Below are 11190 nucleotides of genomic sequence, written 5' to 3' on the forward strand. Positions count from 1 at the left end.
TTATACAAAGTGCATCCAAGGCAGCATCTCCAATGACTGGATAAGCTGCAGGTATTTATTACGGTCAAGTCACTTTAGTCACTGGAACAGTTTGCTATGGTGACTCATAAAAGTATGATCTTTTGGAATAAACTGACCACAGATTGCATTCTACTAAACATTACAAACTTGTATTACTATATCACTATCACTAATTGTATGAGACTGAACTTGAGTGAATAATTGGCATCTGCTGCTTTTATCCTTTTACTAATGAGCGCCGGAACTCTCTGAAGGTCAGGTAGTGTGCGTGTGTGCATGTGCATGTGCATGCAGACTCAGTGCTTGTGCAACTGTTATTGATTATCTAGTTGTTTTTTGGAAGTGAGTGCCACATGAACAAAATGAATGTTTGTCTGGTTTTGTAAGAGTATAAATGCCCATGTGATGCAAGCTCAGTCAATCTGAATGGTGCTCCAATTAGGTTCAACCCGTTGTCAGTGGTTAATACATGTGCAGTTACTCTCACAATCCTTCCAAAATGAAAGAATAATGAAACAATCATTCGAGCTGAATACACACACACACATGTTTGCCGTTGAGAAAGCTGTTGTGCGTACATGGGGGTGGTTTTAAGGGGCAGAGAGTACAAGAGGGCAGAGCATCCCCAGATGTTTACACTGCACTGGGGGCCCATGCTGCTGGGGCCCCGCCATGTTCAGCAGGCACTGGGCCCCCCCAGGGCCCGCCATGTTCAACAGGCACTGGGCCCCCCCAGGGGGCCGCCATGTCCAGGGTTCAATGTTTTTTAAAGGGGTCAAGGGTCATTGTGTAGGTGGCTGAGGTGGGGGAAGCCATGGTGTGTTGTTTTGAAGCAGGATGCGGAAGATAGAGTGGACAAGATAAAGGGTTGGGGGGGGGGGGGGGGACTTGTCATCAAAACATTGAGAACATGAACAAACCCACAGCCTTTGATTATCGGTCGGAGCCTAGCGACACACATTGACCCCCTGTCCCCGGCCATATGCAAACAGGGAGCATTTCCTAAGACAGCTTCATAAAAACAAATACTTTTGCTTGGGCTCATAGTAAGAGGCCAGTTGACCTCCTGTCATCCCTCATGACACCGTTGTAGAACCAATCAGAACCACCACACGCAGACCAAAGGAACGCTCTGACATCGGGGCTCATATCAGCGACACACATCAGAGGTCACACAGTTCACCTTCGGTGTGTGTGTGTGTGTGTGTGTGTGTGTGTGTGTGTGTTTGTGTGTGTGTGTGTGTGTGTGTGTGTGTGTGTGTGTGTGTGTGTGTGTGTGTGTGTGTGTGTGTGTGTGTGTGTGTGTGTGTGTGTGTGTGTGCGTGTGTGTGTGTGTGTGGATACAACACGAATTAATAATAATTGAATCGAACCTGATGCAGAAAGAAACGCATTATGCTACGTTCGTCTCTCTATCATTCAGTAAAATACTAAACTGTTGTGTACCTCTGATGCAGGCCTGCCCGCCGATTGGTCCACACAGCTTGCGTCTCGCCTCAGTCACGAGCGCGCAGCGGTTTATCGCCCAGTGTGTGAAGTTCTGACGCGCATTCACACTGCATGCAAACTTATCAGCACTAGGTCATCGTCGCGAAGACACAGCTACTACCACCGCGGTTCCGGAGATAATCTACGAGTTTGACTGCTGCATCGAAATGTCCCTACTAGTCTTACTTCTCCTGCTGGCGGTCTGCCAACAGGTGCTGATGGTGGAACCGGTGGAACCCCACGAGAAGCTCCTCAACCCCCGTAAACGGCGCCTCTCCTTGCAGAACACAGGTAACTGAGCATCAGTCCTATAGGTATGTCAAATTGTGGTGCGGACAGTTTCCATTTTGGCTCCCTGAATTCAGGGACCATATCTACATATCCTCTGTGTCCTCTTATCGTCTACCGACCAGGACCCGAGCGGAGAGTAAACCCTCCCTGCTACCTACCGGTGGCGATTCTCCTGTTCTGTTCGCCCCTTGTCTCCGCATCAGAGACTCTGTTGGCCTCTCTGCCCCGTGCGCCATGTGCTCCGAAGCGTGCGTTGAACCCACAGAACTGTAAAATCTCAGTTTACGTCCGTAATCTTAAAAGAACAGTTAAGAAAGAGTGATCAGTGCTTCAAGGTGACTACTGCGCACATTCTCGCAACCCAAGTCCATCGGAAGACATCAGGTTCGAAATAGGTTACATTTAAATGCAACGAACTGTTGTTTTTAGAACTTATCTGCTACAATAACAACGGGTTATGATGAATAACAAAGTTATGTTGAAAATCAAATTAACAAATATTTCACAATCAAACAAAGGTAAACTACTAGTCCTCTATATTTTGTATTTTCCCCTATTTATTTTCCTCCAGCGGAGATCCAGAATTGTCTGATGAGTTCAGGTGATGTTGGCTGCGCCACCTTTCAGTGTTTCAGCAACAACTCGTGTGAGATCCAAGGCCTCCACCACATCTGCCACACCCTGCTGCACAACGCGGGAAGCTACGACTCGCAGGTGGGACACTAGCCGCGTTTACATGGCAGATCTATGCCGCATAGATTTCTATTCGGCATAGATCTGTTCCTAAAATGTGTTCCGAATGTACTGTATACATGGCAGTAACAAAAGTGTCCGTTATGTCTCTCGCGCACACCTGACACGTCTCTGGACCGGCGGCGACATAATGGATGTCTTATCACTATCGGGGATTTTAAATTTGATTTTAATGAAAGCACAGCAGGAGAGAGCTTTTTTCTGTCTGCTCCTTCAATTAAGAAGGAGGAGGACAGCGCAGCAACGTCAATTTCTCGTCAGAACTTTATATTTACCCTATGCTCCGCCGCAAACAAGAGGAATTTGGATGCGAGTCCGCAGCCAAGACTGGTGGGAGAGAATGGTCTTACGGGAATTTAGTGACCAGGAATTCTCGAAGGTCCAATTGCGCACTACTGCAGCTGCCATCTCTCTAAGTTAAGAATTATTTTAACGTTCAGCCTGCAAAAGTACTAGTAGTAGCCTACTAATTTACAGTTATCTCGGACGCGCGCGGACACCTCATTAATAAACACCCATGTCCCGTCGCTTAGCAACCGTGCACGCTTACCGGACTACTTTTACGGAGTGATAACAAAGACGTGAATCAGGCAATAAATCCACTTTCCTTGACAGCGGTGAAGTTCGGTGTGCTTAAAAGTACCGACGGAGCTCAGTGAACTACTGCGGCTGCTCTATAAATTAAACCCCAATCTATGCGGAATAAGTGTATACATGGCGATTTAAAACGGACTACACCACATATTCTATTCGGCATAGAATCTATGCCGAACAGATAATTGTATTCCGAATGAGGCGTATACATGACCATTTTCTATGCCGCATAGAAATCTATGCGGCATAGATGTGTCCATGTAAACGCGGCTACTGTGCCGAACATCTGGAATGTTCACGTTGTCGGACCTCTGGGCAGACTTCTTCATTGTGTCTATATTGTGCACCTGGAGATGAGATTTGAAAGCCTGGGTTAGGTACGTGTGTGTTCGTGTGTGTGTGTGTTTGTGTGTGTGTGTGTGTGTGTGTGTGTGTGTGTGTGTGTGTGTGTGTGTGTGTGTGTGTGTGTGTGTGTGTCTGTGTCTGTGTCTGTGTCTGTGTGTCTGTGTGTGCATATGTGTGTGTGTCAGACCACAAAATAAACCGTGTGAGGGTCCTTGCTGTATGCACATTTTCGGATCATTTGCGGACATGCCAATAAAGGACGTGCAACATGCTTTGGGAATGCATGCAGACCACTGCACTGTAGCACTGTGGAGTACAGTGTTAGTCAGACCACTGCACTGTAGCACTGTGGAGTACAGTGTTAGTCAGACCACTGCACTGTAGCAGAAGGAACCAAAGCCCTTACATTCAGGCCCCTGTTTCGTCATGTTCTGTGTGTATTGTCGCCCCCCTCCCCCTGGGGGTATCGGTAGGCTATTCTGTTCATTAACTATAATACCTCCGGTGTCTTTCTAAACCTGGGCTGTGTGTGTTTGTGGTGTGCATGCGTGCTTGTGTGCGTGTGTGTATGTGTATGCGTGCATGCTTGTGTGTGTGTGTGGGTCCATACGTGCGTGTGTGTGTCCATGCGTCCGTGTGTGTGTGTGTGCGTGCGCTTGTGTGTGTGTGTGTGTCCATGCATGCGTGTGCTTGTGTGTGTGTGTGTGTCCATGCATGCGTGTGTGCGTGTGTGTGTGTGTGTGTGTGTCCATGCGTGTGTGTGTCCATGCGTGTGTGTGTGTGTGTTTCCATGCGTGCGTGTGCTTGTGTGTGTGTGTGTCCATGCGTGCGTGTGCTTGTGTGTGTGTGTGTGTGTGTGTGTGCTTGTGTGTGACTCCCAGGGTAAGTGGCTGGTGAAGGAGGCCCTGCGCTGCGCGGCGCTGGGCCTCCGGCAGCGCTCCAGCTGTGTGAGCCGGCGCTGCGGCGCGGTGGGCGCCATGCTGTCCTCCCTGCTCAGGGAGTGCTTCACCAAGCACCGGCTCTGCCTCGCGCTGCGGGACCACCCCCACACCGTGGGGGACCTGGTGCACTTCCACCTGCTGACCCCGCCGGGGTGAGGGCACGCACACACACACACACGCACACACACAAGCACATACGCACGCACATACACACAAGCACATACACACGCACGTACGTACAACGATACATACACACACTTGCATGCACATACACATTCATACACCCACATGAAAAATACGCATACATACACACGCACAATCATTCAGACATACATACACAAACACAAGCACTCGCATGCACATACACATCAATTCGCACCCACAACCACATCTCTGCACACACATACAAACACACAACTAACTGTAGCTACACCACCAAACATACCCACAGACAGGTCCACACACAACATGGGATATCTATAGGTAACTTCAAATACCTCCTTCAGAGAGACCTGCTCATCAACTGTGCATCTTCTTTCATCTCAGTCCTGTTGGTGCTGGGGGTCGATAGTGATTGTGTGTTTGTCCCACCAGGCCATATGTTGAGCTGGTCAACTTCCTGTTGGGCTGTGGAGAGGAAGTGAGGTCATGGGTAAGCGGCAGGCTGCGTGCACAGTGCAGCCAGCAGTGGGGCTCGTCAGTGTGCGCGGCCATCGGCAGCACCTGTCCCTTCAACCAGTCAGATCTCACCCTGCAGCCCGCCACCGTACCGCCTCGCACCGTGCCCCAGCCAATCACGCAGCTCACACACAGATCTGGTGCGGAGGACGACAACGCTGCCACCAATCAGAATGACGCTGAGACCCGTCCAGGGCTGCCTGTCTCTGGGGAGGTCAACGTCACGGGGTTATAGGTCAACACAGGGTCAGGGTCAGCCTAATCCTGAACCCTGACACATTGGGGGAAATAAGTGGGCAGACAGGTCCAAGGCAGCAGACAGACAGACAGACAGACAGTCAAACAAGTGTGCAGTTAGCCAAAGGTCACGCACTTATGACTTTACAACAGATGGTTGGTAATATCGGAAGTTACTACCTCTATTGACTATTGAATGGGAGATAAATGCATAGAAGGTGGCATTATCTTGAGATGTTAACTAGCTGTTTATTCTCTTTAGAATACACATGACTTCACTGAAAGATAAACACGTCTACCTCACACACCATATTGTACTTCCAACATACACACACTAGGAAATTATCTTGAACATTGACATCTTTCTGGTGGGCAGCAGATATAATAATATAATGTCTATTTAAGTTCTTTATTTTTTATTTATGACTATATGTCCCACACAATTAGTTATAGCTAGCAGTTTTGCCTGTGAAAATGATTGTTAACTGAAACTGTTGAAAGCATTTACATTGTAATTTGAAAATCATTCCGATTTTGACAATGAACACTTTTCCAGTAATCTTTTTTTTAAAGTCATGCTTTCATGAATGCATACACAAATCAAATGTGGATTAAAATGATTCAACTTGTATCCTTAAGTCAAATGAATTCACCACACACACAAACGCACAAACACACACATTATTAAAAGATGTCAACGGGTTGAAAGTGTAGACAACTTTATTCAGGTGTAAACACAAGACGAGTGTGCAATTCCCAAGTGGTTGCAGAAGCGGCGTCTTGAAAGAAGGCACTAAGTAACAGAGTTGTTGTTGACCCGACCTGCTTTCAGAGCTACCACACACACAACCCACCGGAGGGATAACAGACCTGTGAATAGACTGAAGCAGACCTATGGAGAGGATTCGACCTGACAGGATCCGCCCTGGGGACCTCGGCTCGTACCCCCGGACGTTCTCACTCACAAACTCTAAATCTTTCAGAAATCCCTACTTGCGGGATCACAGCCCTCTCAAGTGGGGAGACAGAAACATGATGGCTTTTATATTCATACCGACTCCGCCAGCGTGAGCTAGCTAACCCTTAGCTAACCCTTAGCTCTTCAACCCCGGTGAATGTGAGCTAGCCAACTACCCAACACTCACCGGGTTAGCTAGCTAAGGGTTAACTAACCCTTACCCTTAGCATTCCCAGTTGGCTAACCGGGGCAGCGTTGCTAGCTAGCTAGAGGAAGGGGAAGAGCCTCTTCTTGAGGATGTAGAGCACGGTGGCCAGGAAGAGCGCCAGCGCCAGGAAGATGAGGAGCTTGTCCGTGAGCTCGCGGCGGTTGTACTTGAGGATCAGCTTGCGGCCCAGGTGGATGGTCCCGGTCATGCTCCGGAACTCCTCGTTGGTCTCCTGCACCGTCTTGGAGGAGGTGACTGTAGGACCAGGGAGGGGTTCAGGAAGAAGGGGAGCAGGGGCAAAAGAGTGGAGAGAAAAGAGTGATGAAAAGGGATGTCAAAATATTTTTTTAAAAGGGGTGATGGTATACCACCAGGTGTGAGTGGGATTAGCCATTACAAGTCGGTGGAAAAATCGGCCTTTTCTTGTGTTTTAGTGACATTCCAAGTGGGCGTGTCCACCGAGATGTACGCTGGAATGATCAGTCTACCAGCCTCCCCAGTGGACTGTAGCAAACGTGGCTCATCCAGCCACCATACATCTAGGTGGACACGCCCACTCACACCTGGTGGTATAATATCAAATACCGAAGGGTAAAAGCAAGAGTAAGGAAAAATGTGTGACGATTCCGTAAAACATTCGCGCGGTTACACTGCAGCGTCAGTGCGGGGCTTCCTTCGTGCTGCAAGAGGCTGAAACAGAAGCAGAAGGGCTTTACCCAGAGAGCCCACGGTGTCTTCACTGTGGTGGACCTGTTCCGCCATCATCCTGCTGATGGACATCAGGCTCTCCGTGATGTCGCTGCTGGTGTGCACCAGACTCTCCTTGGTCGCCTTCCTGGTGTATGCACACACACACACACACACACACTTTATCCACTGTAGCAAAGCACTTTATTTGCTTCACTTTATTTTCTGTAAGCATCAGGTCAGTGAACGTTGTCTTGTTACTCTCCTTAGAGGAGATACTCCCTTTGGGTTATCGGTAAGGCTTTATATAATCTACCCTTAGAGGAGATACTCCCTTTGGGTTATCTGTAAGGCTTTATATAATCTACCCTTAGAGGAGATACTCCCTTTGGGTTATCGGTAAGGCTTTATATAATCTACCCTTAGAGGAGATACTCCCTTTGGGTTATCGGTAAGGCTTTATATAATCTACCCTTAGAGGAGATACTCCCTTTGGGTTATCTGTAAGGCTTTATATAATCTACCCTTAGAGGAGATACTCCCTTTGGGTTATCTGTAAGGCTTTATATAATCTACCCTTAGAGGAGATACTCCCTTTGGGTTATCGGTAAGGCTTTATATAATCTACCCTTAGGGGAGATACTCCCTTTGGGTTATCTGTAAGGCTTTATATAATCTACCCTTAGAGGAGATACTCCCTTTGGGTTATCTGTAAGGCTTTATATAATCTACCCTTAGGGGAGATACTCCCTTTGGGTTATCTGTAAGGCTTTATATAATCTACCCTTAGAGGAGATACTCCCTTTGGGTTATCTGTAAGGCTTTATATAATCTACCCTTAGAGGAGATACTCCCTTTGGGTTATCTGTAAGGCTTTATATAATCTACCCTTAGGGGAGATACTCCCTTTGGGTTATCTGTAAGGCTTTATATAATCTACCCTTAGGGGAGATACTCCCTTTGGGTTATCTGTAAGGCTTTATATAATCTACCCTTAGAGGAGATACTCCCTTACTTTGGGTTATCAGTAAGGCTTTATATAATCTACCCTTAGAGGAGATACTCCCTTTGGGTTATCTGTAAGGCTTTATATAATCTACCCTTAGAGGAGATACTCCCTTTGGGTTATCTGTAAGGCTTTATATAATCTACCCTTAGAGGAGATACTCCCTTACTTTGGGTTATCAGTAAGGCTTTATATAATCTACCCTTTGTGCAGAATGATTTGAAAAGATGGGGATGGAAAGAATAAAGGCCAGCCACATCCTGACCAGCCGAGTTCCTCCTCTATCTAAACCAGTTTAGTCTAAACTGCGGCGGCAGCAGCAGCAGTTGCTTTTGGCCCTTCACACCGCCGCGCTGAACCCTCCGGCAGCGAGGCGCTTATCAGGGCGGTTGCCGCGCGGCGGTGTGCAAGCGGGCAGAGCGCGGGCGCGCAGGGGGAATTTTATGTACGGTGAATGTAGGAGATAACTTCCCCTGCTAAAAGTATTTCATTGCAGTTATACCCAACCGGTATTTGCGAAAAATTAACACTGAAGTAAAAGTTCTGTCACAAAACGATTGATACCTATCCGTGCACATTTTTAAGTGGGTACACGGAAATCCTGGTGCGTTCCTGGTGGGTATACGGCGTATACCTGCGTATCACGTAGACTACACCACTGAGTCTTCTCCCCTGTGTCTGTTGGTGCCGCTGGCCCCCTGGTCTATAGGAGTGTTTGAGTCCTCTTACCTCTGTCTGGTGGTGCCGCTGGCCCCCTGGTCTATAGGAGTGTTTGAGTCCTCTTACCTCTGTCTGGTGGTGCCGCTGGCCCCCTGGTCTATAGGAGTGTTTGAGTCCTCTTACCTCTGTCTGGTGGTGCCGCTGGCTCCCTGGTCCAGCAGCTCCTCCTTCTCCAGGCTGTCTATGGCCAGCTTGCAGGCCAGGTTGGCCTTGCGCCACGCCGTCTGGTTACTGGACAACAAATAGTTGTTGCTATGCAACACTCGGTATGGAAGCTTGTTTTGACCTACTCAGGCTCTCCAAACACACTTACAGTCCCTAAGGGCTTCAGAGGCCACCTCCTAGGATACCCCCTAACGCAGTGAGGATCCCCCCTCCCAGAAACATAATGGTAGCATAACAAGTTTAAGTTAAGTTCAATGGATAGAAAAGGACAAATGAGGCCATGGTGTAGCGGTGATAGCTAGTGGGTGAGCAGGAAGCTGTCTGGCCTCCAGAGGAAAACAAACAGGCCAGCTGTCTCTGGGGTGTCACTATACGTTTAAAGCAAACGCACCCCATACATTTTATTTGATCAAAAACGTACCAATGGATACAATTCTACATGGCTGAGAAATGGTTATTTGTTATGTGAAGGTCCTTTCACAGCACCTGTCCTTTTATATGAGTCAGTACTCAACATTTAAATTGCTGGGTGTAATGCATGAGTAAACACTAGAAATAGGTCGCATAAAATAAGATGAGCAACATATGACCGCGTCTCCATGGGAGTCTTTGCCTACCTTAGCAACTGCTTGCGCTGGCTCTCAGTTTCCAGCTGAATTACCAGTCTATCCGTTTCCTTATCCTGTTCCCTGGACATTTGCTCCAAATCCTGCTCACAGAAAAACAATGCACGTTCCCTATTGGCTGAAATAATACAACAGCTCATTCATCGATCAAACCCGAGGCCGTGGCTAGCATAGCAGCTCTGACGCGAAAAAAAGATGACGCGATTCAGGCGTCCTGACAGGGGGTGAGGGACAGGGGACTACTCCCTGTCGACAGGCTCGGAGCGGCCCTGGGATAATGACTGAGGTTGGCCGTCACAAAGGGACTCAAAACGATTTATTGAAATAAAACCAAATATGATGTACTCATTTTGGTTCTTTACATCCTTAAATGGATTGTTTATGTATTGCGTATCAAGGTTTGATTTACTTTCAATGATGACAGACACCAAGATTCTTGAATTCTTTCATAACGGCAATGTAAACTATTTAATTTAGGGAATTTAGCAGCGTTCATCTTGTATTTCTTCACCCCACGCTGAGGGCCACTTCCTGCCAGTCTATTCAACACAACATCTAGAGTGACCAGCAGCTCCTTCATGAGGTAACATAGCAGTGAAACCTTCTTCAGATCGCACCTGTATCCTGTGCCGAAGCTGGTTGAACTTCTCTTTAACTCTTGCGTTGAACTCAAGGAGAGAAGCCTGAGGTCCAGGACACTCTCTGATGTCCTACAGGTAACACAAACACATAGTTATATTGTCAACCAATCCAGCATGACAAAATAAGAATTGCCCCAAAGTTTTGTTGATAGCAACTCGGAATATCGAGAGTTATTGCTCATTGCTGGCGAAGGGTTTAGGAATCCCCTCTCGCTGCATGTCAAGGCAACAGGAAGAAATTCACCATATCAGTCATTCTACAGTCGTGGAGATGTCGTCGATTTGGCACATGTTGCGACAAGAGACTAACGAAAGTAGATCATAAAAGTCAAATATGGACTGTTTATAGTTTTATCGACATTAAATACCATCAGATATGTCTTACTTTCATGAATAGTGAACTCATGGCGTAACGACAAAGAGGTCGTAATGCCAAATATCACAAAGCTATTCATGAAGGAGCTTGTACCTTAACTCTCTCTCTATATATATATATGTCTAATATATGTTATATGACCTGGTATGTCTATATATGTCTAATATGCTGTATTATTTATATATCTAGATATTTCTAATAAATATGCTATATTACATATATCTCTAATATGTCTAATATGTCAAGATATTTAAGGTAGAACAATAATAGTTGGAAATGCTGTTTTAGAAGGCAAACAAACCCACGCTATATGGTAGGAAAACCCTCACCTGAATGATGGCCTTTATCTCAAGATCATATTTGATTATTTCTTGCCCACAAATACGGACGTGTACGTCTGATGAAGACGCCATTTCTGTTGTTCTACGGCAGCCCAGTGGAGACAATCCGCACCA

At 47.0% G+C, this 11190-nt stretch overlaps 2 protein-coding genes across 2 annotated transcripts; one reads left to right on the forward strand and one right to left on the reverse strand.

The window, feature by feature from the left end:
* The first annotated feature begins 1378 nt into the window (after positions 1-1378).
* Positions 1379-5979, forward strand: stc2b (stanniocalcin 2b). Its single transcript, XM_030360661.1, has 4 exons — positions 1379-1800; positions 2372-2514; positions 4374-4585; positions 5028-5979. Exons 1-4 carry the CDS (start codon positions 1677-1679, stop codon positions 5344-5346), a joined length of 798 nt encoding a protein of 265 aa, XP_030216521.1. The 5' UTR covers positions 1379-1676; the 3' UTR covers positions 5347-5979.
* Positions 5980-6050: 71 nt separating this feature from the next.
* On the reverse strand, positions 6051-11190 carry bnip1b (BCL2 interacting protein 1b). The gene is made up of 6 exons (XM_030360660.1): positions 11065-11190; positions 10336-10428; positions 9710-9801; positions 9051-9158; positions 7231-7349; positions 6051-6769 (listed from the first exon to the last, which is right to left on the reverse strand). Exons 1-6 carry the CDS (start codon positions 11146-11148, stop codon positions 6573-6575), a joined length of 693 nt encoding a protein of 230 aa, XP_030216520.1. The 5' UTR covers positions 11149-11190; the 3' UTR covers positions 6051-6572.

The sequence above is a fragment of the Gadus morhua genome, chromosome 7, assembly GCF_902167405.1.
Source record: "Gadus morhua chromosome 7, gadMor3.0, whole genome shotgun sequence".
In the NCBI taxonomy this organism is placed as follows: Eukaryota; Metazoa; Chordata; class Actinopteri; order Gadiformes; family Gadidae; genus Gadus; species Gadus morhua.